General features: G+C 47.8%; 1 protein-coding gene across 1 annotated transcript; it reads right to left on the reverse strand.

Moving 5' to 3' along the window:
• Window positions 1-19,856: 19,856 nt before the first annotated feature.
• On the reverse strand, window positions 19,857-22,530 carry NRSN2 (neurensin 2). The gene is made up of 2 exons (XM_007934515.1): window positions 22,342-22,530; window positions 19,857-20,282 (listed from the first exon to the last, which is right to left on the reverse strand). The coding sequence occupies exons 1-2, from the start codon at window positions 22,528-22,530 to the stop codon at window positions 19,857-19,859; spliced, it is 615 nt and encodes a 204-aa protein (XP_007932706.1).
• Between the last annotated feature and the right edge of the window lie 4,399 nt (window positions 22,531-26,929).

Genomic DNA, 26,929 nt, shown 5'->3' on the forward strand with positions numbered 1-26,929 from the left:
TAACTGACTTATTTCACTCAGCATGTGTTTTCAAGGTTCATCCATGTTGTAGTAAGTATCAAGACTTCATTTCTCTTTATGGCTGGGTATGTATGTATATACATACCACATTTTCTTTATCCATTCACCTGTCAAGAGACATTTATGCTATTTCCACCTTTTGGTTACTGTGAACAAGGCTGAAATGAACATTGGTGTACAAGTATCTGTTTCAGTTGCTGCTAAAAACAAGTAAGTTGTGTTTAATGGAAAAATAATTTGCTTGCTTTGGTTTTAAAATTTAAATTAGATTAAGTTGAAAGTTCAGTCACTCTAGTTCCTCGGTCACATAAACCAAATTTCAAGTGTTCAATAGCAACATGTGGCTAGTGGCTACCCTACTGAACATGGCAGCCCTAGACCAAGATTCCTGAGGCATGAACCGGAGTATAATAAAGAGTTTAGGAGCCTAGGCAGACTAGGGGTTGACTCCTAGGTCTACAACCTAAGCCAAATAGAATACCCTTGAGCCTCACTTTCTGCATCTATAAAATGGGATTCATTATGCATTCATTATGCACTGCAGTCATAAGGATTAAATGAATTGAATTAGCCTTATGTTGTCAAATGACATTTCCTGGGTTCAAACCCACTTCTGCTTAGTGGTGAGATTTTGGGCAAGTTACTAAAGCTCTCCATACCTCAGTTTCCTTCTCTGTGAAACAGGGATAGTGATAGCACCTACCTCCTTGGGTTGTCATGAGGATCAATGCTATAAATCCTCATGATTTATAAATAAATGTGTGCTATATAAACATTTGTTAAAAAGTGAGAAAATAAATGGTTATCGACTTCCAAAAATTAAATGCAAAAATGTGCCCTTTAGATCTGGATAGAATAGGAGAACAATGTGGAACAAAACTCAATATGATACAAAAAAAAAAAAAAAAAGACTAGGCTAGTGGTCTGATGGGAGCTCAGGTAGCATAGTGGCTAAGGCACTTGACTGCTAACCAGAAGGCTGGCGGTTCAAACCCACCAGCCACTCCTCGGAAGGAAGATGGGGCAATCTACTTCTGTAGTGATACTGCCTGGGAAACCCAAGGAGGGGTCGCTATGAGTCAGGCACATAACAACAACAACAACAGTGGTCTGATAGAGAACCTGGTGCAGCCCCTGAGACTGTGGCCCTAGTTAGCCTTCAGGCCTTGAACTGAACTCACTCCTGTGGCTTCCAGCCAAACAATAGACAGGCATATAGGGTGAACGTTTACATCAGGTAGGCATACTACTTAGAATGATCAATCAATCAATCAATCGTGGAGATCAGAAGGGCAGTGTTTCCACAGGGAGATAGGGGGTGGGGTGGGGGGACAGTCCATGGGAGGGAAGGACACAGAAAGAAGGTAACTACAGGGAGGAAGTGGGAAGAGAGCTGTTACATTGTGGGGAATTGCAGTCAATGTCATGAAACAAAATGTGTATGAACTGCTATACGGAAAATGAATTTACTCTGTAAATAATCACCCAAATCACAATTTTTTTAAGTGCCCTTCCCTGAGACAGTTGGGCTTTCATGAATCCCCTTCTCTGTAGAATGTCTCTCTATGCAGGTGTTTGAGCCAGCAGGCTGAGTTTCTATTTGTGGCAGTTCTGAGGAGGCCTGGCCTCTGATCTCTGACCCCTGATGCTGAAGCGAGGAACCAGGAAGAGGTGGAGGTGGCTCCAGTGGGACAGGCAAGGAGGTGGAGTCTGTGACTGGAGCCACACCTCCCTCCTTCCTTTCTACCAGGCTGTCCCTGGTGATGGCTATAGGCCTGAAGTTCCACCATCAGTCGTTAACATTTCATCTTCACCAATGCCCCTCACAAAAGTAAAGCTATGCTTTGAACAGAATTTTGTCTGGATTCCAGGTCTGACTCTCTAAGATCTTGGGCAAGTCACCTCCCCACTCAGAGCCTCAGTTTCCTCATCTGTGAAATAGGAAGAGAGAATTGGATTAGGTCAGTGTTTTCTGAAACATAATAGGCATAACACTGGTGGGATGCCAGATGGTTTTAGGGTCTCAAGACTCTGTATCAAATAACATTGAGTCATGCCAGGAGATACATGTTCCTTTTTGATTGGAGATACATGTTTCCTTCTGATTTTCTTTCTGTTCCTCTAATTACTTGGGGGAGAAAGTCTCATTTAACAGCTGCTATGTCTTTAACAAAGGAGCTCTGGTGGTGTAGTGCCTAAGGCATTTGACTGTTAACCAGAAGACTGGCGGTTCAAACCCACCAGCTACTCCTTGGAGGGAAGACTGGGCAATCTGCTTCCATAGTGATACTGCCTCGGAAACCCAAGGAGGGGTTGTTGGGTTTCCATGAGTTGGATCCAACTCAAAGGCAGTGAGTTTGGTTTCTTTTTGGTATGTTTTTAACAGAGGAGCGCTGGTGGCATAGCGCCTAAGGCATTTGACTACTAAGCAGAAGGTTGCAGTTCAAACCCACTAGCTTAAGGAAGATGAGGCAATCTACTTCTGTAAACATTTACCAGCTCAGAAACCCAATGGGAGTTGCTATGAGTCAGAATTGACTAAATAGAGGGGAGTGAGTGTGGCTTTTGGTTTTATGTCTTTAACAAAGAGCCCTGGTGTCGCTGTGGTTAAGATGTTAACCAAAATATCAGCGATTCCACCCCAACAGCTGCTCCACAGAAGAAAGAGGAGTCAGTCTGCTTCTGTTAAGATTACACCCTTGGAAGCCCTATGGGGCAGTTCTACTCTGCCCTTCAGGGTGACTATGAGTCGAATGGCAATGGGTTAGTTTCTTTAACACTTCACTTGTTAAAAAGAGAGAACTAAGCTCTGGCTCCAAGCTTTAGGCAAGAAACAGCATTTAGCTAAATTTTAATAATCTTGTTTTGCTTTTCTTGTACTTAATTTTATGGTTACTTTCACTTTATGCAAATGATAATGGTTTTCCATTTGAGGCCAGTGATGTACATTTTCTGTTTCAAATACATTTACCTAAGTTTTAAAAAATGACCTTACTGAAAGAAAAACATTACAGAACTAATAATACAGAAGGAGCTCTGGTAGCATAGTGCTTAAGGCACTTGACTGCTAACCAGGAGGCTGCTGGTTCAAACCAACCAGGCACTCCTCTGAAGGAAGGTTGGGCAATCTACTTCCATAGTGATACTGCCCCAGAAACCCATGGAAGGGTCACTATGAGTTTGGTCCGACTCGACAGCACATAACAACAACAATAATACAGATGAGTGTCAGTCACAGAAGGACAAATATTGCATGATTCCATTTATATGAAAAGCCTGTTGTTGTTGTTATGTGCTGTCAAATCGAACTGACTCATAGCGACCCCTCCTTGGGTTTCCAAGGCAGTATCACTACAGAAGTAGGATTGCCCAACCTTCCTTCCGAAGGGTGGCTGGTGGGTTTGAACCACCAGCCTTCTGGTTAGCAGTCAAGTGCCTTAGGCACTATGCTACCAGAGTTCCTTATGAAAGGCCTAGGACAGGCAAATGTATGCAGACCTAAGGTTGCTAGTGGTTACCGGGGACGGTGGTGTGGGGAGGGGAAAAGGACTCACTTCTTAGGAGATACTGAGGTTCTGCTGAGGGTGATGGAAAAAGTTGGAAATGGATAACGGTGATGGTTGCACAACGTGATGAATACAATTAATGTCACGATGTTGCACCTGGGAAGAATGTTGAAACGACAAATGTTTTGTTACAAAACATATTTACCATGCTGAAAAAAAGAAAATACGGGTCGGTCAATGGATTTGGGCCAGTCAGTTTGAGGAAGATGGCGGATGATTCAAGAGTTGCAGCTCCAGGCCCACGCTCCTTTAGAAGTCCTGATAGAGGAGACGAGACACCTCTCCTTCTCTGGAGTCTTCCAAGGGCTTTGCAGAAATCCTTCATCATCCAGATCCAGCTCAGGCTGGGCCCCAGGAGAGTGACCGTCTAGGGTGGCCCAGGGGTGCGTCCCAGCAGCAGCCAAGCCCTGCAGAGTGCTCCAGGCACCCTGTGGGCCTCTGCTTTTTCCACAAGAAATGTAAAGCCCTGTGTGGGTGCTTCCCTTATATCATCTCACTGCATCTTCCAAACCTTCCCCATGAAGTTGCTGTTCTCATCCCCAGAGACAGATGAGGAAAATAGAACTCAGAGAGGTGACATCACTGGCCCAAGGAGTGAGAAGCGACGGGGGATTAGGAGCCAGCCAGTGTGGCTCCAAGTCAGTGTGGTCTCCTGTCCTCTACCTTGTCCCACCTCCTTGGCCGATGCTGGCTGAGTGACAATGGGCAAGTCACTTAATTAGTCTGAGACCAGAGCCCTCATTTATAAAGTATCATGTCCTCCTGATGGGGCTATCGGGAGGATTCAACGAGCTGATACAGGTCAAGGGCTTGCCTCTTTTCACCTGCTTTCTCAAGTAACCCTCACCACAACCTATGAGCTAAGGATGGATTAATGTCCCTTTACAAGTGAGTAAACCTGGTATCAGAGAGAGGAAGGAACTTGCCCAGGGCCACACAGCAAACCAGTGAGTGGGGTTTGAATCCAGACCTCTGAGGTCTCAAAGCCCAGGTTGTTCCACTAATTCAGGAGCCTCAGTGAAATGGAATGGAGCTCTGGTAGCATAGTGCCTAAGGCACTTGACTGCTAACCAGAAGGCTGGCAGTTCAAATCCACCAGCCACTCCTCGGAAGGAAAGGTAATCTACTTCCGTAGTGATACTGCCTCAGAAACCCAAGGAGGGGTCGCTATGAGTCGGTCGACTCCATTGACTGACTCCACGGCACATAACAACAACAACAGTGAAATGGATTGCAAGTTCTGGGAGGGAATGGGGGCTGAGCGGGCTAAGGGTGGGGTAGCCCGAGTGTTGAAGGCAGCAGCAAAGAAGCTGATTTCTTGTTCTGACCTTGCCTCTGACAACAGGGTGACCTCGGGCAGCCAGCAGTTGCTCTCTGGGCTCAGCCATATAACTCCTGCTTTGTGTGTGTGTTTGTGTGTATGTGTGTCTCCCTACTCTTACCTTCCAGCTTGAAGAAGAAGGTGGGGATTCCAGATTGCCTCTCTTCCCTGGGACTCCTCAGCACTGGAGTTACTGCTGAGTCATCTGCCCTGCCTTCCTTCCTGCTGCCTGCCTCCTGCAGGGCCTGGAGGATCAGAGGCCAGGGAAGGGACAAGATTACGTGTGTTCAATCCCCACAGCTGCCCAGCCCTTCCCTTTCTGAGAAAAGCTAAGGTGGGGGTAGGAGGGTGTCGAGGAGTTCAGCCGGTTGCATCAGAATGCCTTGCGCAAAGCGACCTCCTGGGTCAGGCAGGGAGCCCTGCCCCGTGGCCCTTACCCCTACTCAGGTCCCCTGGGGTGCCTGAGTCAGGATTGTTAGGCTCCTGGGAAACACTGTGCCAGGCCAGGCCAGGCCCTCAGGGAGTGACCTGGGATGGAAGGCAGACTTTGGAGACAGGAGCTAAGCTGGCCCAGACTGCCCCGGTGATTGAATTCCAGGCTGGAAGGTGGGAGTCCAGAGCGAACTCCACCCCCAAAGGACCTTTCTGGAGAAAGAAGAGACTAAGTGTTACTGAATACAATGGGTTCCCCACTTTAACTCAAACAAGAATGACTGAGATAAGCTAAATGAGTAAGATGGATTTTATCTCTAGGCATGAGTAAGAAGACAGCAAGAACATTTGCTCAAAGGTCTGTCTCCCCCAACAAAAGTAGTTAGGGAAGTTTTATAGCATACGAGGAAGTAGGCAGTTACACATATTCAAAGTTTTAGGGGAGGTGTTATGCCTTATTCATTGGAGGCAGGGTTATAGCTTAGCACGGAAGTGGCACGGACCCTCGGACCCTCGCTTTGGAAATGGGTCTGGGTAGCACCAATGAGGGAGCTCTGGTGGCATAGTGCCTAAGGCATTTGACTGCTAACCAGAAGGCTGGTGGTTCAAACCTACCAGCCACTCCTTGGAAGGAAGATTGAGCAATCTACATCCGTAGAGATACTGCCTTGGAAACTCAAGGAGGGGTCGCTATGAGTCTGATCTGACTCCACGGCAGTGAGTTTGAGCACCAATAACATAGTTCTGGTGATTTGTGGTTCCTTGCTGTGGGTTTTAATGTTCTCGGTTCAGTTAGAGAGCAAAATTGTTCTTTCTACCCATGCTTCTGAGTCTGGCTGGGACTGGTTCGGAATTTATGGCTGAAAGGTGTCTAAGCAGGAGGATTCATAGGAAGTAGGGTGGAGGTGTTTGTTTCTAGTTTGGCTGATTCCAAAAACAAAACAAAAAAATAAAAACACTGCCTTAGCCTCCGACTCATAGCAACCCCTCCTGGGGTTTCCAAGGCTGTATCACTATAGAAGTAGATCACCCAATCTTCCTTCCGAGAAGTGGCTGGTGGGTTTGAACCGCCAACCTTCTGGTTAGCAGTCAAGTGCCTTAGGCACTATGCCACCAGAGCTCCCGCTTGGCTAATTAGTGCTTGTGTATTGCTTATGGTGCTCATAGGTCCCATCCCCAGGAATGATAAGAAGCTTTCTCTCTAGTTTAAAATCATTTTCTAGACTAGCTGGCTTCATAAACCATGCCCTAGACACTGACTGATCCCTGATCCCTGACCCTGGTTGTAGACTGAGCCTTATTCCCTGATTCTGAAGTCTGACCTGAACTGTTAGACATAGATTACTGAGTCCTGAGTGCTGACTAGCCATGGCTGACCCTGACCTTTGCCCTAAATAGAACTTCAACTTGAACACAGACTGAACATCCATCTTTTCCCATAAAATTGAGTCCCAATTTTAGCTCCTGATTGAGTTATAGTACTGGAGGTAGACTTTGCTCAAACATACTTGAGCCCAGCCCCCAGATAAGCCCTGACTCTAGCCTCAGACCTGGTCATAGATACTCTCTCCAGAATCAAGAAAGCAGGTGCTCAGGTACAGACAGCAGGAGCTTGGCACCTGTTACCCTCCCGTCCAGTCTTCTTGGTCTCTCCCAGACATGTGTGGTGTGGCTAAGGGGCTGGACTGAACTGGGAGCCCCATGGAGTCATCCTCTGACTAGCCCAAGACTATAACACAGGAGGGTGTGGACTGGGGGGTGGAGTCAGGGAGGACTATTGGAGATGGGCTGAAGCAGGTGCTCAGTCAATGTGGGGAGAGAGGAGACAGTTTCTCTGAGGCCATAGCTACTGGTGGATCGGGGAGGCCCCAGGTCTGAAGATGTTGCCTGGTGCCTGTGGCTGGCCAGGGAGGGGCCTTTAAGGTGAAGCAGGCCCGGTCTACCCTCATCTGCCCTTTCATTTATCCGTTGTTTACCATGACATTCTTTCTCAGAGCATCCTGTTCTTTTCCTTCACAGAACTTACCATAATTTGGAATTATATATGTCATTTTAGTTTATTTGCTTACTGTCTGTCTCCCCAACTAGACTACAAGTTCCATTACCTGTTTTGTTCACCATTGAATCTTTATGACTTGACATAGTGCCTGGCACATGGAAAGTTCTTAGTAAATAGCAGCTGAATGAATTAAATTCCTCCATCCATTTATTCATCCCTCATCCGTCTGTTTACCATTCATCCACAATCCATCTTCTCCCATCTATCTAATTAACTTTGTCCTATCATTTCTCTATTCTTCTATCTACTCCATTCAACCATCATCCTTCTTTCTTTATATATTTTATTGTGATGTGGGTGGTTTACAGAGCAAATTTACTTTCCATACAGCAGTTCACATATACTTTGTCTCATGACATTGACCCCAGTTTACCACAATACAACAGCTCCCTCCCACTTCCTCCCCATAGTTACCTCTTCCCAGTGTCCATCCCTCCATGAACTCCTGCCCCCTGAGCTGTCTCCCTGTGCATAAACAGCCCTTCTTTCTCCCATGATTGTTCTCTCCAAGGAGTATATCTACCTCAGGTAAATGTTCAATTCATATGCCTGTATTTTGTTTGGCTGGAAACCACAGGTGTGGATTCAATTCCAGACCTGAAGAGCAGCTAGGGGCCATAGTCTCAGTGGTTCCACCAGGCTTTATTGGTCAACCATCGTCCTTCCATTCCCCATCCACCAAATCATTTACACTTTTATTTATTCATTCATTCAACAACTATTTATTTAGTACTTACTGTTTGCCAGGAGTTTTCTAGAGGCTAAGGATACTGCAGTGAAAATAATAGACATAAATAGTACTTAAATTCTAGTAGAGGGAAAATATGCAAGAAATAATCAACACAATACATAAATTATGGAGCGTGTCAGAGCATAAGGGCTATGGGGAAAAGTAATAGAAGAGCAGAGTAAAGAGGATAAGGAGAGTGTGGTGGGGGCAGGCAGGTGGCCAAAGGGAGTGGGGTGGTCCAATGGATGCCGTCAGACATCCTGGGGGGCAAATTGTCCAGACAGGGGCAACAGCTTACACCAAGTCTCTGAGGGGAAGCTTGACTAGTGTGCTGGAGAAGGAGGTCTGTGTGGCTGGAGTGGCGCTACTAATGAGGAGGCAGTGGGAGACGAGGTCAGAGAGATGATGGGGATTCAGACCATGTGGACCCTTGGAGGCCCTGAAAAGGACTCCAGGGTCATGGGGAGTCATGGAATGTTTTAGGCAGGAGCTCTGGTGGCATAGTGCCTAAGGCATTTGACTGCTGTGCGTGTGTTCATGCCCACAAGCTTACACACAGATAGGTCTCTTGAACACTCTTGCTCTCCTAGCCAGGCTGACAACCCTGCTCACATTAAGTGTCCTCAGGACCTTGGCCCAACTGGTGTCATTCCACCAAAAAACCCACTGCCATCGAATCAATTCTGACTCATAGCAACCCTCACCAGGTTCCCAAGGCAGTAAATCTTTATGGAAGTAGCTTTTCCCCATCTTCCTTCTGTGGAGTGGCAGGTGGGTTTGAACCACCAAACTTCTGATTAGCAGTCAAATGCCTTAGGCACCAGAGCTCCTTACTGGTGTCATTAACCCAAACCCACTGCTATCAAATCTATTCTGACTCATAGCGACCCCCAGTGGGTTTCCAAGGCAGTAAACCTTTAAGGAAGTAGATTGCCCCATCATTCTTCTGCAGAGTGGCTGGTGGGTTTGAACTGCCAACCTTCTGGTTAGCAGTCAAATATCTTAGGCATTGTGGCACCAGAGCTCCTTACTGGTGTCATTAGGGCTCTTGATTCTCACCTTTGCAAGTGCAGGCTGAGGAGGTCCTTGTCCTCTGGTCGGAAGAAGCAGCTGTGAATGGTGTTGGCATGACTTAGGGCAGGCTCAGCAGGGCAGAGCAGGGGCAGGGCAGAGGCTCAGGAGCCGGGAGAACAAGGCTCTACTTACACAGGGCTGAGTCCACCCTGTTCACCAAGCATCCATGGTACCCCACCCAGGGCTGGTACAGAGTAGGCACTCAAGACTTATGGAAAATGTAAATTCACTCTCTCTGTCATTCTGTCATTAATTTATCTGTTCTTTCTTTCATTCATTCATTCACTCACTCACTTCAGGCCTCTAGGGTCATGCCATTGCACAGCACTTCCTCCCTTCATCCCCTTTGGTCCTTTACAGAGCATGTATCTCCTGAATGCCCATCAGCTGTCAAGTCTTGGCAGCAATTCCCCACCAAGCCCAATCTGTGCACGCTGGCTGGGTGCACACACCCCAGGGGACATCCTGTTTTCCTGCCTCTTTGTCCCTGCCCTGAGCACATGCCCCAGGCCGGATGCTTACGAAATCCTGTGAGATCTTCCATCACCAGGGTTCTGATGGCCTGGTGCCCAGGGCTTGGCTTTGAGCCATGTGCTCTGGGGCACGGCGAGGTTGGGACAGGAAGCTCACAGTTCTCGATGATGTCAGCCCAGGCTAAGACTTGGACAGGGGCCAGGGGTCACTGGTCCCATCACCAGGCAGTCCATGGAGTATACATGAGGACGTGGCCTAGACCTGATGTGTCCAAGGTCACAAGGAATGTCAGTGTGAGTATCCAGCCAAAGCACACCTGTTCACTCATGAACATATCTGCATAACAGTGGAGTAGACACTGCAGCCTAGTATTACGGGACCAGGGTTTAAGGGCCATGTATGAGCTGTGTGAGCTTGGGTAAGCCACTTCACTTCTCTAGCCTTTTTCTATAATTATTGATGCATGATAGGTGGCTGAGGAATGTAGCTGCTAAAATCAGTCATAGAAGAAGTGCAAATACACAACTGAGTGTGTTTGTGTGTCGACAGCATCCTCATAACAATTCACATGCCTTTGGGTGTGCATACGAATATATGCTGGTGTGGACCAACACATGTGGTGTGCTTATTCAAGAACTCGGATACGGATCCATCAATTCACACCTCTAAGGATGTGTGGTTGAGTTCATTCAGGGCTAATTTTTTTTTTTTTTTCCCCCAACAGGGTGCCGCGATCCTGGGGTGGTATTCCAAAGGATTTCCTGCTTGTATGATCATGTGTATGGGGTGATGAGTGCAAACTCCATCTCTTAACTAAGCAGTTAGTTGGTAGAGTCATTTCTGCTTCTGTCAATACCAGAGGTATGGGGCACTCAGGACCTGAACCGCTTGGATTCAGATTTCCCTCTGTCGGCTGTGCAACCTGGAGCAGACTGCTTAAACCCTCTCTGCCTCAGTTTCCTTTTCTGTGAGTTCTTTTCTGTGACAATAGTCGTCGCTTTGTAGTGGTACGAGGAGTAAAAGGGCTGACACACATAAATTACTGAGTATAGTGCTGGGCACAGGTGAGTGCTGTGTATGTGATTCACTCTCTGAATTGCCGTGTCTGTCCTCAGTGGTATGACATTACACTGTCCCTCCTTTCACTCATTATATTGCCACTGTCTATCTACAGGACTCCTCTTTCCACTAGATTGTGAGTCCCTGGAGAGCAAGACCAGGTCTGAGCCATCCATAATTACAGCCTGTGCATTGCCTGCTCTTGCCTCAGATCGGTCCTCTTTAATAATAAACCCAGTTGTCATGGAGTCATTTCTGACTCATGGTGACCCCGTGTGTGTCAGAGAACTCTGCTCCATAGGGTTTTGTAGATAACCAGGACATTCTTCCAAGGCACCTTTGGGTGAACTCAAACCACCAACCTTTCCATTAGCAGCTGAAAGCTTGACCATTTCCACCACTCAGGGGTGCCTTTAATGATAACTAATGTATTCTGGGCACGCCTATGTGCCAGGCACTGTGTTAAAGTCATTCAGCCTTCAAACAATCTCAAGAGACTGATATCATCACTGTCCCTATTTTAGAGACAAATAAACTGAGGCTCAGAGAGGTTAAGAAATTGCCCAGGATCACATAACGACTTGAAGCCTGGTGTACTGTCTTACTCTAGGCTGAACTCCCCGTAAGATTTGGGATGAAGAGTTTGGGGGATGAATTGTTGCTGGATATCTACCTATCCCATCCTCCCAGGGACACTTTCCCCATTCACATGAATACCTTTGTTTTTCTTTCTCACCTCAGAATATCTGAGCTCCCTTCCCTGGAAAGCGCCCCCATAGGTCAGGCGATGGCTCCAGATCACCCCTTCTTTGGTCCGGTTAAGGGTGGCAGAGGGGGCTTCTCAGAAGCTGGAGTATTGGGCTTGAGAAACTACTAGTCCTCTGAGTGGGCAGGAAGGAGCTATGGTGGCGCTGTGGTTAAAGCATTGGGCTGCTAACGCAAAGGTCTGCGGTTGGAACCCACCAGCTGCTAGACTGGAGAAAGATGATTGACAGCCTTGGAAACCCTACAGGGCAGTTCTACTCGGCCCTAAAGTTTCACTGAGTCGGAGCGACTCAATGGCAGTGAGTTCGGTTTTTCTGTGAGTTCGTAGGAATGGGGGAGGGTAGGCAGGACTCAGCAGGTGGGACCGGCTCCCCGGGGGGGGGGGGGGGCGGCGGGGTGCTCAGGCTCTGGAGGGTGGAGTAGAAAGTGGACCCCACTGGTGAGCCTTTCTTCCGCTCCCAGGTCTCGGCACTGCAGAGTAGACAGGGAATGGTGGCAAGAGGAGACGCAGCTTGCCTCTCTGGTCGGCAGGAAGCTGTTAACTGTGAGCTGCTATCACTTGCGCAGGACACCAGAGGGCCCCCTGAGGATCGATGGGCTCTGTGTCCGCCACATACCCTTCCGGTCTCCAGCAGCCGCCAAAGCCTCTCAAACCAAAACCAAACTCACTGCCATTGAGTTAAATCGGACTCATAGCGACCCCCACTGGGTTTCTGAGGCTGTAAATCTTTACAGAAGTAGATCGCTCCATCTCCCTTCCACTGAGCAGCTAGTGGATTTGAACCCCTGACCTTCTGGTTAGTAGCCATATGCCTTGTCCACTATGCCACCAGAGTTCTTTTGCCAAAGTCTTTAAAAAAAAAAAAAAAAAAATCACTTTCCTCAAGTAGATGCCAATTCATAGGACCCCATAGGACAGAGTACAACTGCCCCGTAGGATTTTCAAAGCTGTAAGTCTTTATGGAAGACAAGTGCCACATCTTTCTCCCTCGGAGCTGCTGATGTGTTCGAACCACTGACTTTTTGGTTAGCAGCTGAGCACTTTAACGACTGCTTCTGCCAGAACCTACAGCCTTATGTATTTTGCTGTTGGATAGAATGCTCTATAAATGTTAATTAATGTCAACTGAAGAAGATAAAAGACTACAGTTTGCAGTATGGATTACACTTCAACATAAAGAAAATAAAAATCTTCACAACTGGACCATAAACAGCATCATGATAAATGGAGAAAAGACTGAATTTGTCAAAGATTTCGTATAACTTGGTTCCACAATAATCACCAATGGAGCAGCAGTGAAGACATCAGACAATGTAACCCACTGGGCAAATCTGCTGCAAAAGACCTCTTTCAAGTGCTGAAGAGCAAAGATGTCCCTTTAAAGACTAAGGTGTGCCTAACCCAAGCCATGGTATTTTCAATTGCCTCATGTGCATGTGAAGCTGGGCAATGAACAAGGAAGACTGAAGAGGTGATGCTTTTGAGTTGTGGTGCTGGTGAAGAATACTGAGAGTACCACGGACTGCCAAAAGAACTAGTAATCTGTCCTGGAAGAAGTGCAATTGGAATGCTCCTTGGAAGCAAGAATGGCCAGACTTCATTTCACCTACTTTGGTCATATTGTCAGAAGGGACCATTCTCTGGAGAAGGATATCATGCTTGGTAAAGTGGAAGGTCAATGAAAAAGGGGAAGGCCCTCAATGAGATGGATTGACACAGTGTCTGCAACAGTGGGCTCAGGTAAAGCAAGGACTGTGAAGCTGACACAGGACTGGGCAGTGTTTCATTCTGTTGTACACAGGGTCGCTATGAGTCAGAGACAACTCAAGGCACCTAACAACAACAGCAATATAAATGTCAACTCTCAAACTGATAGTATTGCTCAAATCTTTCTTATCCCTACTGATTTTATGTATCCTTGTTCCATCTTCTGTCTCCTTGTTCTATACTTAGGCTGGCAGTTCAAACCCACCAGCCACTCCTCAGAAGGAAGATTGGGCGATCTACTTTTGTAGAGATACCGCCTCGGAAACCCAAGGAGGGGAATCAACTCGACCGCAGTGAGAGTGTTCCGTAATTATTGACAGAGGGTATTGAAATCTATTCTGTGGCCTGGAAACTCCCAGGGAGGTCAGCTGGGGCAACTGTAGGCCTCATCTCATTTATTTGCTGGTCCATTCTTTGGTGCAAGTGTAAGCCTAATCCCTGTTACTCTATTTTGCCTGGAACCATTGCTTTAAAAAAAAAAAAACCAAAACTTTTTACTTTGAATTCAATTTCTAAAAGGGTTTCAAAGACAGTACCCTTTCCCAGTATGTCCCCTTTCCCCATGTCTCCTTACTTTCTTACAGTCTCTGACAATTTCTTGGCCTTCCTTGTCTTTCATGACCTTGACTCTTTTGAAGAGCACTGACCAGGTATTTTGTAGAATATCCTTCAATTTGGGTTTTCTCATGATGAGGTATGAATTGAATACCACAGAAATGGAGTGTACTTTTTGTCATATCCTATGATGGGTACATGGCATCAATAGGACTTGTTATAGTGATGCTAACTTTGGGCATTTGGTTCAGGTGATGTCTGCCAGATTTCCTCACTGCAAAGTCATTATGTTTTCCTTTCCTTGTTCTATTTGTTAGAAGCAAGTTGCTACTAAATTCAGCCCACACTCAAGGGAAGGAGAATTAAGCTCCACTTCTTGTAGGGTGGAGTATCAAAGAATTTCTCCACACTTGTTACCACTACCACAATAATAAATAAATATTTGGGCAGAGATAGCTTGAGACTGCACAAATATTCTGTTTCTCCTTAAAGTTTCACCCATAACTTTAGCGTTCACCAGTGGATTTTGCCTATAGCAATTACTGCTGTAGTAATCTCATGGTGATTTATCTATTTCTCTCAATCCTTCTGTGTTTATTAACTAGAATTCCTCTATAAGGAGGATTTCCCTCTTCTTCTCCATTTATTTATTTATTCAATCAATTATATTACTATTTTTAAGGTTAAAATTTAAATTAATGCATACACATTGTTCAAAATTCAAAATGAATGAGAGATTATATGGTGAAAATCTTCATCTCACACCTACCTCCGGCTACTCAGGTCCCCTCCCCAAATGCAATCAAAGATAATAGAGATTTTAGGTTTATATAAGCAATGCCCATAAATTTTTTTTTTTTAATATTAGAAAAGTTTTTGTCTTGGGCTAGGTTCTCTAGAGAAGCAAAACCAGTGAAGCTTATACATATATATGTGTGTGTAGAGAGAGAGAGATTTATTTCAAGGAAATGGCTCACCCAGTTGTAGAGGCTGGCAAGTCCGAGTCTATGGGTCAGACATCAGGCTGGAGGCTTCTCCTGACTCACATAGCTGTAGGGGTTGATGACCCCAAAATCAAGAGGCAATAAAACAGGTTGTTGACTTCATAAGCTGATGAATCCAACATGAGCAGGTGAGATGGCAGGCCGCTGGCTCACAGGCAGTGAGGGCAACAGACCCAAAGTCGGCAGGCAATGCAGCAGGCCTCTGGTTCAAGTTCAAAGAACCACAGGTCGGATGACGATTAGCCAGATGCAGGATCCAGATCAAGGAAAAAGCCAGAGAGCTTTGCCAGAACATCCATATATTTTGGAAGCAGGCCACACCCCTGAGGAAACTCCCTTTGAACTGATTGGCTATTCATAGCAGATCCCATCATGAAGGTGTTTACGTTATATCATATCTCACCGTGGGAGATCACTACATCATAACTGCCAAACCACTGAAACGCATGGCCAAGCCAAATTGACACGCATCCTTAACCATCACAGCAGTCACAATGTTCTCCGCCTTTTCATCTAACAATACAACTTGCAGATGAGTCCCGATCAGTACGTAAAGAGTTTTCTCATTCTTTTACATAGTGTTGCAGTTTATAAATGGACCATAATTTATCAACTAGCGTTGTACCAATGAACACTTGGCTGTTTCCAAACATTTTCTATTACAAACTATTCCTCAGTGTTCCAATATGTAGAATTAAACTTACAGATGTACCCCCACTAACCACAGGACTCAAAGGACACACTTATTTTCCTTTTGATATTGCCAAATAGCTTTCTTGTAGACTGCAGCAATTCACACCCTCATTAGCAGTATATCAGTGACACTGAACCTCCTTTACCTTTTTTCCAGGGATGCAAGTGACAGATGAGATTATTGGTTATTGATTATGGTTATTGGATGCAGCTTCTCTGAGATGGGATGCTTTTTGGAGACTGGGATGTGTGGATACCTGGGATTTATCGAGATTACAAACAAAAGATGGCTTCCCAGATAGCAGCCGGGAAAAGGAAAGTTGAAGTGACATGTTTTGGGATGATAGCAGAGGTCTACATTGGTTTCTGGGCCATTTAGTCAACACGAAATCCTATCCTTGGTCTTGATCAGCCATGGACAGTACCCAAGAGTGTCTGAGTTGGAGCTGCATAGAGCTGCCCACGGGTTAAAGCTGTCCCCAGAATGTTTTGTTTGCTTGGCACAGTGCCTAGTCATATTTGGAATTAGATGTTGCTACAGTCATGCATCATTTAACACCCATGATACTTTCTGTGAAATAGGATGTTATGTGATTTAGACCTCGTAAGAACACCATGCAAAGAAGCTGAGGCATCTACTTCTGTAAAGATTTACCACTTTGAAAATCCAGTGGAAGTCACTATGAGTCAGAATCTACTCTACGGCAGTGGATGTTTTTTAAGAGCACCATATCGTAGTCTGGTCCTGCTTTTTCTTCAAGCACTTCAAACAAGCTTTGTGCCTTAGTAGTAATTGTCAACATGCTTAGAGAGATTTGCTTTGGGGTTTGGTTCTCAATCCATATCATTAGCGATGTGTCTGTATCTGATCTGGATCCCTCTCACATTTTCCTCAGCTTTGTGGCTTTCGGGGGAGCCAATCCTGTGACAGCCTGGAGAACTTGTCTTTGTTTTCGAGGATCACCTCGAGGGGTGCAGCATGCCTAAATAGCTAGCTATGGCCTTTGCTATTTTCCACTCTCCTGTTGCTCCTTCAAGTAGCTGGCTGTGGCCAAGAAGCCACCACAACCTTGTCCCTTGTCAGTTCTGTACACCTAGAAATTCTTACAGCACATAAAAATACATATGTAGAAATATCATCTGCCAAACTTATATATGGTCATGGGTGTGTATTCCCTTTTTGAGCGAAGACTTAAAGGAGGTGAGGGAATTGGCCAGGTGGTTAACTGGGGATGTTACTCCGCCACACCCTGAGCTGCGGGAACAATTAGGCAAAAGCTCTGAGGCAGGAGGCTAGCTTGTTGAAGAAGGAACAAGAAGGAGACTAGTGTGGCTGGAGAGGAGACGGAATGGGGAAGAATAGTGAGAGTTGGGGTCACAGGGAAAGGTAGGGAGTGGTAAATTTTGTGGGGCCTTGTGGGCCATGAAGAGGATTTTGGCTTTTACTCTGAGTAACATGGGAGCCATGGGAAGGTTCTGAGCAAAGGCAGGACATGACCTACTTATGTTTTAACAGGATGTGTCTGGCTCACTTGTGGAAATCAGAGTTGGAGGGGTGTGTGTGTGTGTGTGTGTGAAAAATAAGATGCAGGGAGACCAAGGAGAAGCTAGGGTAACATGCAGATGAGAAGTGATGGTGGCTTAGACCAGGAAGCTAGCTCATCATGGGGATTATGCGAAGTGGTTGGATTTGGGATGCGTTTCCAGGGTTAAGTTGACAGGACTTGATAGATTAGATTCGAGGTGTGAAAGAAAAAGAGGAGTCAGAGATAACTCCAAGGTTTGGGCTGGAGCAACCGGAAGCATGGAGCTACTACTATCTAAGATGTGGACAATGAAGTAGGGGCAGGTTTAGGGGCAGGAGAGGATAAGGAGGTCGGTTTGAGATAACTGAATTGGAGATTCAACATCCAGGAATGGTGTTGGACAATTAACCCTGGAATTTGGGAGTGAGAGTTGGGAATAACAGACCCCATCTGACTTAGCCAGTACTGCTGTGCCAAGAATACCACAAGCGGATATTAAAGAATCAAAATTTATTTTCTCAGCGTTCAGGAGCTAAAATTCGCAATTCGGGGCGTGGCGGGGGGGGGGGGCTTGTTTGCCTGTTTCAGAGTCTGTTAGCAAGCAGTTCTTAGTGTCCTGGGCCTTGTACTTACCATCTGTATGTGTGCCTGTCTTACATGGTGTATTCTGTGTGTGTGTGTGTGTGTGTCTGTTTCTATTCTGTTGTTTTTATTATTAGGTTCAGGACCCACTCCACTTTGGTCGACCTCATTAGCACAACAAAAGAAGTCTCTATTTCCAAACCAGATCACAACCACAGGTGATACAGATTTGAATACAATTCAATCCACACCACCACTTCACAGGCTGTTGTGAGGGTTACATGAGTTCATGTCTGTAAGGCACTGAGAATAGGACCTGGCACCTGGTAAACTCAAATAGGTATTAGCTATTGTTATGACCCTGGAAAAAAATCCCACTTTTGGATCCTGTCCTCTCCCCAGGACCTGCCCTCCTAGTCCTTTCTTTGTCTGCTGGCCTTGATTGGCCATGGGATGAGGGCAGTGTGTCCTCAAATGCCTGAGAAACTTCCTTCTTACCTGGCATGGGAGCTCCACACACTCTCACGCAGCGGACCAATGAGATTAGTATTTAAATCCACCTCTTGAGAAGACTTAGGTAAGTGACTGCCTCTCTGACCCTCAGGTATCTCATCTGGAAAATGAAGACACCTTAGATACCAGTTACCATCAAGTTAATTCCGGCCCATGGTGACACCATGCATTTCGGACTAGAACCGTGCTCCATGGGGTTGTCAAGCCCATGACCTCTTGGATGTAGATTGCCAGGGCTTTGTTCTGAGGCACTGTTGGTGGGTTTGAGGTGCCAGACTTTGTTTATAGCCAAGCACTTAGCTGTCTGAACTACCAAGGGACTTCCAAAATAAGGATAATAATCCATTTCTCAGGGATATCATGAAAACAAATTAGAAATAACAAACATAAGTGCCCAGCACAGAGTAGGTACACATAAAGATCTTTTTCCTCCCTCCTCATGTCCCAATGGTCAGAGAGAAATGAGGCAAAGTCAGCATCCATCCCAACTGTTTATTGAAAGGGAAGGAGGGATGGAAGGGGTGCAGGATGGGGAAGGCCAAGGGACACAACTATCATAGGGCCTGGCCTTCTGAGTACTGAGGACCCTCCCTCCTGGCTTGCCCAGGCTGAGACTGGGTGGTATTGGGGAGTGGTAGGGAGGAGGGCCATGGGCGTTTCTCTCCAGCTGTCTTAGAGCTCCCCCTAGTGGTGGAGGGAGGACACTCTGGCTGGAGAGCCTGCAGAACAGGACTGGTCCCTCCAGAAGGACTGGTTAGACAGCAGGTCACAGTCTGGGCCTGGCCTAGGTGGGAGGGCTTTGAGGGGAAAAGACATCCCAGGTCTCCTGCCTTCTGGCTCTTCAAGACCACTTAAATCCACGTCCAAAATATCTTCCAAGCTACCTGGGACCATCAGGCCTCCAACTGGTTTCTCTGGGCAAACTTGCCCTGCCGCCCAGTGGGTCCCCTGGGAACCAGGACAGTGTGAGTCCCTGGAACAAGAGCTGGCCCAGGAGGAGTCTGAAGATGTGGATTTGAGTCTTTGCAGACTGCCTTGTTTTGTGACCTTGCACACGTCACCTCTTATTTGTAAACTGAGGCCAATCATAGCCCCATGACAGGGTGGACTGTGGGGCTCTGATGCCAAATACCTGTAGGAAACATACTGTATGGGGTAAAGTGGGGTGTTTTCACATCATCCTGGTTGGGGGGTAGGAAGGCCAAGTGAGCATCCTCAACCCATCCTGAGGCATCCTGGTAGATGAGAAAACAGACCCTTCTTACCCCTCACCTCATCCTTGCCTATGGAGAGTAGCGTTTGTCCCTAGGAGAAAGAAATAGGAAAGTCTCAGAACTTAGAATCTGGCAAAAATCCCTTCTAGTACAGAGGCAGGAACTGCTGGTCTGAAAGGGTAAAGGGCTTGCCCAAGGTCACACAGTGGGAAGAACGGTGCCCTTCTGAGACAGATGTGTACTGTCCCTTGTAGGTGCCACTTTTTAGGAGGATGTGGGCAAGACTGGCACTTTGGATGAGTTATGATCCTACCCATGGGGGAGGAACAGGGAGATTTAACATCCAGACTTTCTGACCTGGGATTGGGTCTTTTGGAGCTTGAATGAAAGAGGCTCTGCTGAAAGGGAGAAGTTGGGAAGACAATGGAGGGTGGATTGTGGTGGGGAGGCAGAAGGGCCCAGATCCCAGGCCCCACTCCTCCTCTGGCCGAGTGGCCAGCTCAGGAGTCCCGCTTGGGCTGGATGGTCTGCACTGAGGATTGCCCAAAAGGGCTGGCAGGTGGCGAGAACCAGGACTGGTTGCTGGCATCACGGAAGATGGGGGACAGCTGCTGTTCTGGCGCATCCCCAAAGACCTCCACGTGGCCGTCACCTTCAGTGTCCACGGGTTCTGCCTTGGTGTCCTGGCTGAGCCAGCCGGTCATGGCCCAGAACAGGCAGATGGCCAGGAGGACTCCAGCCGCTGCACAGAGTGCCGTGCCTGCCAGGCGGCAGGTGCTCAGGGCCTGGTTGTAGTCAGCTGCCCGCTGATCCAATACCAGGAACTCACCCTCGCCAATGCCCTCCAGTTTGGGGGGCACTGCATAGCCAGTGGTCAAGGCTGCCACACCCAGCAACAGAAGCAGGGTCCCTGAGGACAAGCTGATCTGGGGAGAGACAGACAGACCAGGAGGCAGTCAGCGTCAGCCAGGGCACCAAGCCAAAGGGTCACCTTTAATCCCAATTGGAATTAAAGGTCACCTCTTGGTCCAGCCTTAAGAGGTAGGAATCACAGAACATACTTACTGGGATCTAACCGTCAGGGGCACAAACAGTCATATTCTATTTAGATTCCAAAGCTTCTTGATTAATTTCCTTCCCAGCTCCCAACCAGCAGTGGGCTTCTCCTGGCAACCCTGAGTCTCTTCCTGTATTCTTCGGGTCCCATCTTATCCCCATGTCCCATCTACCCTCTTTCTCTCTGTTAACACCTACATGTTCCTTAGATCTCATCACAAATGTTACCTCCTCAGGGAAGCCTTCCAGGATCACCTAAACCTGGGGTAGGCCCCCGGCTCTGCACTCAAGCAAATCCTGCCCATTCATTCTTCAGTGCTTTCCTGGGTGCACACTTTGACATGTGTGACACTGGTTTCTATATAAGTGATGAGGAGTCCTGGTGGTGCACTAGTTAAGTACTTGCCTGCTAACCAAGAGATCAGTAGTTCAAACCCACCAGCCTCTCTGTGGGAGAAAGATGTGGCAGTCTGCTTCCATAAAGATGACAGCCTTGGAAGCCCTATGGGGCAGTTCTGCTCTGTCCTAGAGGGTTGCTAGGAATTAGAATTGGCTCAGTGGCAACAGGTTAGATTTTATATATGTATATATATGATGTGTAAAGTGCAGCCAGAATGCTCCTTGGAAGCGAGAATGGCTAGACTTTGTCTCACCTACTTTGGTCATGTTGTCAGAAGGAACCATTCCCTTGGAGAAGGGTATCATGCTTGGTAAAATGGAGGATCAACGAAAAAGAGGAAGGTCCTCAACGAGATGGATTGACACAGTGGCTGCAACAATGGGCTCAGGTATAGCAAGGATTGTGAGGTTGGCGCAGGACCAGGCAGAGTTTGGTTCTGTTGTATACAGGGTCGCTGTGAGTCAGAGCTGACTCAGAGCACCTAACAACAACAACAACATGATGTCTGAGAGACCCATGAGAGCAAGACTTTGTCTGGTTCACTATGTGAACCATGGTGGTACAGGCACAGAACAACAGCTGGAAATATGTTTGCTGCATTAGTAAATGAATCACAACTAGGAGTGCCTCAAGAACCTCATAGAAAGAATGAGAAGAAGAAAACTATGTCTTCTTAAATTCTGTGTCCCTAAGAGCCTAGTACAGTGTCTCACAGTGGAAGACGCTCACAGATTTTAATTATGTTCTCACCTCCTCTGGATGTTTTCCCTGAGCCTCTAGGTACTGAGACCGTTACTTCTCCTGGCATCCTGTGCACACCTGGTATGAGATCGTGCACTCACTCTGCACAGGTTGGCATCTCACCTAGAGAACCCTACGCCTCCATCTGCCTACAATGTTTAACAAAGAGCTGTGCACATAGCAGGAACTCAGCTCACTGCCCCTTCCACACCTTTACCCATGTATATCCAGGCCTAACTGCTACTCTGACTGCCAGTCAATGTATCCCATTCTCCTCATTGGTCACTGGTTCAGGGACGGGCAAGTGACCCTATCAAAGCCAATGTGATGCTCAGGCAGGACTTCAGGGAATGAAAAGCATTGTCTCTTTTCCGAAGGAACTACTGGAGAACACTGACTTCCCTTGGATGGTGTGTGAAGTGAAGATCTGGGGTCAGCATGGTAGCAGTCATTTGAAGAACATGCCAGAAAAGCCCGAAGATGAGAGTGGACCATAGGCGAGGGAGTAGCACAGGCCCTGAAGACTGAGAAGTCTTCAGTGTGATGGTTTGAACTTCTGGATCAAACTTTGCCTGAAGTCACCCAATCTCTGGTCTCTTGTATAAAATTAGCAGTATTTTCCCTTTATTGTGTAAACCTGTCTGAGTTGTTTTTCCTGTTGTTTGACCTTGCAAGATTCCTAACTGCTACACCATGCCTTTTCTTTCTGTCCTCTAAGCCTCAACTCAGTCCCATCTCCTCTGTAAAGCCACAGGAAATCACAAGAGCTGCTCCTCCTCTGGCCTTACCTTCCAGCACAATGAAGGCCAGGGTCGGCAGGGGCACAGGACAGGGGGACCCTCGAAGTCGTCACTGACGGCAGCACCTGCACAGTCCTCATAGAAGAGGTGGATGTAGGAGCGAACTCCATACCACTTTCCATCCTCCACGTTGGGGCTGTGGCTACAGCCACAGGAAGGATCATAGCTTGGCATCATGGATCCCTGGTGCAGCTGACAGAGGGAGGGGTCAGTAAGAGCTGCCCACCCACGGTAATCCTCCCAGGCCCCCCTGAATCTTTGTGCCCCATCCACTTCTCCTGCCACTTCAAGAGATCCCACCACACTCATAGCACAGCCTGGTCTTCTGGAATCCGGGTCTATCTTTTCCTAATTACACTGTGAATAAGCCAATGCATTGAAATGCTTAGTCCAGTGTTTGGCAATTACAGGTATCAGTTAACATGGGTATTTAATCTGGAGGATGCCCAGTGACTCTGAAGCATGACTGCCTAGATCTACCACTTCCTCACCGTGTGACTTCAGACAGGGGTCTTCACTTCTTTGTGCCTCAATGTCCTCATTTGTACAAGGCTAAAAACCATACTTGCTTCACATAGGTACTGTATCTGGCACAGAGAAACAGTCACTGGTGTAATTATTATTGCTCTAATTTATATTATTGCCATTATGAATTTGTTGGGTCCCACATTTGGGCCAAGAGATCCTCGTCTTCATCCCATTCCACATCCACCCCATTCAAAGCTGTTCCTGAGGGTAACTGTCATGGTTGACACTTCTCCAATCAGTCAAGGCTCCCAGGCTATAAGGCTCTAGGAGGTCCCTCCCTAAGCTACCCTTTGGAAGGTAATGACAATCTCCAAGTTCCAAAGAATCTTCACTCCACCAGAGGTGAAAGTCAGGATTAGAGCCTCTTAGGCTCAAGAGCTGTTAGATTTCTTAGAGAAACTCATCTAAGTGCCTCTCTTGTCACAAATGGGGACATGGAATAGAAGGTACTTGTGTATGCACACACAACTAAGTGTCAAAACCAAAGTCAGCATTGTAGCATTTTTCACAATAGCCAAAAGGTGGAGTCAACCAAAACTGAAATCAATGGATGAATGGAGAAACAAAATGTGGTGTATACATACGATGGAATACAACTCAGACATAAAGAACAGTGCAGTCCTGATGCATGTCACAACATGGATGAACCTTGAAAATATGATGAACAAAGTTAAGTTAGTTGCAAAAGGACAAATTATAGTATATGATCCCACTTCTATGAAATAAGCAAACATATAGAAATCAAAGATTGTTAGTTGTTACCAGGGATGGAAGGGAGGGAGAAAAGGGGAATTTTGCTTAGGGAGCAGAGAGTTTGTGTTAATGGTGGTGCAATAATTTGGAAAAAGATATCAAGAATGGTTGCACAACTTGAATGTAATCAATGTCACTGAATCATACATGGAGGAATGATTGAACTGGTGATGTTTTGTTGTGTATATTTTCACCACACACACACAAAAGTCCCAGGAAGTACTGGAGAAGGGCTGGGATGCCTGCCTCCCTTCACCGCCCCCACCCAAGATGAATGGCCCTCAGATCCTCTGAGCATCTTCATTTATTTTTTCACATCTTCAACTACAATAAAACCATGTGCTTGCTCTGAAAGGTAAGACAAATCTCAAGGTTCCTGTCACTTCCAATCAGATGTAGCCCTCAAATCTTCCCCTATAGAACTCACAGCACACACAATCACACACAAGAACAAAGAGACCCACCCAGATAGACACACACATACTACAGAGACACATACCATTGACACGTAGCACAGAAAAATAGAGGTGCATACACACACACTCACAAACATACCCAAATAGACACACACTGAAACACGCCACAGAGAAACACACATACACCACACAGACACACCCGTAAAAATGCAGAGACGCACACATACAGACACTCACACACACCTATACAGTGTGTGCTGGGGAGCTTCTTGAACGGCTCATGGAGCCACATAAGTGCAAAGGACTGCTGTAGACAAAGCCTGCCCATAAATCGCGGCTCTCCACGCCCCTCACCCACAATTCTGAGGCGAAACAAGGAAAAAATTAAGACAGAACAGGAGGAGCGAAAACCAGAGAGACGGAGAGGGAGGATTGGAGCGCGGGGCCAGGGAGGTGGGCGGAGCGGCCCGGCGCGGGGCATGGCCAGCGCGGCAGCCCCTTCAGGCGAAGGTTGGGGAGGCGTGGGCAGGGAGAATGGAGGAGGCGGGAGTGGCACCTGGAACCTCAAGGCACACAGTTAATTTATGGCCCTAGGTGAGGGGACGAGGAGGGAGGTTCAGGGAGTATTTAGCTCGGGTCAGCTCCTCCTCTGCACGTCACCGCCCCGCTCCCCTAAATACATATATAAAACCCCTCAATCCTGCTGGCACCGAAGAAGCAAGGTGACCTTGACGCTATCTCCCCTCTCATTTTAGGGATAGCAGGGAGGCGGTCTGGCAGGTGGAGGGAGAGAAGGCGGGGATTTTGGGGAGCCAGCGCGGGTACCCGGGACGAGGGTTTCCATGGGAACCGCTGGGGAGGTGTTCCTGGCCAGGAGGGAAGTGGAGCTCCGGAGGAAGAGAGCGGGAAGAGGAGGGGGTGCGGTGTCCGAGAGGAGCGACTGCGGTGGAGGAGGCGAGGGGAGAGGGGGATACCAGGAGGCGACAGGAGCGACGGCCTGCAGATGGACACACTCTCGCCTCTCCGTGGCTTCCACACTCAGCTCTCCTTCCCGGACCCCCGGACCCGCCCACTGGGGCGTCCAGCGCTGCCCAGACCTAGAGACCGGGCGCCGTCCGGAGGTCTAGGTCAGGGAAATAAGGCCTCTGCTATCTTCTGCCCCAGCCCGGATCACTGCTTCGGATCGGACCCGTCCCCTGGTAGAGACTAACTGCAGCCTTCCCCCTAGGGGGAAACGGAGGCAGAGCAGGATGGGGAGGGGTTTTAAGTAGAGAGGTGGGTGGGGTCTTGTCCTTGGAAATCTCCGCCCAGCCTGTCAACCCCGATGTGTGGAGGTGCGATGGGGCTGGTGCAGTCCATGTCCCCGTTACTACCCCGGGACCCCACCTCCCAAAGGCCGAGGCTCGCCAGGGCTTGGGCGCCGCCGTCCTGCCGAAGCAGGGCGCGGCCAGGACTGAGGATGCAGGTCAAGGAGGGGTGGTGTCTCAGGAACCCTTGGGAAGGGCGGGGTAGGGGTCAGGCCGCGCGTGGAGCAGCGGCTGGTCTCACCTCTCCGCCTGCTGCCTCCGCCGAGAGGGAGCCGGAGCCGGAGCCGAGCAAGAGCCGGCTTAGTCCGCGCCTGCGCCGCAGTGGGGGGCGGGGGTGACCCAGGGGCGCGAGGAGGAGGGGGCGCCCGCCCGCCTCAGGGGCTGGCTCTGCAGAATGCGCCGCCCTGCATCTCCCCGAGCCCCCTTCCCCTTCCAGAATTCCTTTCTCCTCTTTCCGAGACCCCAGTCCCTCATGGAAACCCCACCAGCTCCCTGGGGCTCTCAAACTCCTCACCCAAGCGTCCATCGCCCCCTCCAGCTCCCACCCTTCTCACTGAAGACTCATTCCATCGCTGAGCCTTCATCTCCTCTGTGTCCGCAGATTCCTTTCTGGAGTCTCCCTCCCCATATACTTGACGTCCCAATCCCAGTATAAAAACTCCCATCTCCTGTCTGAGCCCCCAACCTCTTCAGACTCCTCTCTCGGAGTCCTAGCTCTGTCCTTGAGCTCCACCCCTCTCTCGCTGGGCCAGGAGGCCCCACCCTCTTGCTTCCGGAGCCCCTTAACTATATAGCTAGAGCCCTCATCCTCTCACTGAGTCTTTTCATTCTCCTTCCATGCTCTTGGAGTCGTTACCTCTTTTAAAGGCTCAGTCCCCCCTTACTAAGGAAGCTGGGCTAGGGGAACAGAACCCGGGTCTCCGACATGGAAGTGGAGAGTTCTACCACCGAATCACCACTGCCCCTGCCGAGTATATTAAATCTTATCAATTCATTCAAATGTCTCAGGGCAAAATTGGCCTTCACACCAATTTTTAAAAGTCCTCTTACTGAATAAAGTACCTCAGGGCTAAAATCAATTAAAATAAGAGATTGAATTCTAAAAAAGGCTTTGAGTGAAAAGTCCTCTATAAAACTTCTCAGATAGATATATTTACAGTTAAGATCGTATTATAGCTGTGGGTGGCTTTGATAGCTGCCTTTAAATTGAGAGAACTTTGGGATAAAAAAACAAGGAAGTAAAGCAGACCTAGGAACTATGAAGGAGCTCTGGTAGCATAGTGCGTAAGGCACTTGAATGCTAACCAGAAGGCTGGCGGTTCAAACCCACCAGCCACTCCTCGCGTGAAGGAATGTCGGGCAATCTACTTCCACAGAGATACCGCCCCAGAAACCCAAGGAGGGGTCGCTATGAGTCAGATCCGACGCTGCGGTAGTGAGTTGGTTTTGTTTTTAAGGATCTCTGTGGGGTCCCTCAGTGCTGCAAATGGTTAACAAGGTCGGAAAGCTCGGAAGTTTGACTCAGAAGAGAAGTGTGGCATCTGCTGCCGAAAAATCAGCCGCTGAAAATCT

Source organism: Orycteropus afer, unplaced genomic scaffold (genome assembly GCF_000298275.1).
Source record: "Orycteropus afer afer isolate SDZICR_OR568_19922 unplaced genomic scaffold, OryAfe1.0 scaffold00020, whole genome shotgun sequence".
Taxonomy (NCBI): domain Eukaryota; kingdom Metazoa; phylum Chordata; class Mammalia; order Tubulidentata; family Orycteropodidae; genus Orycteropus; species Orycteropus afer.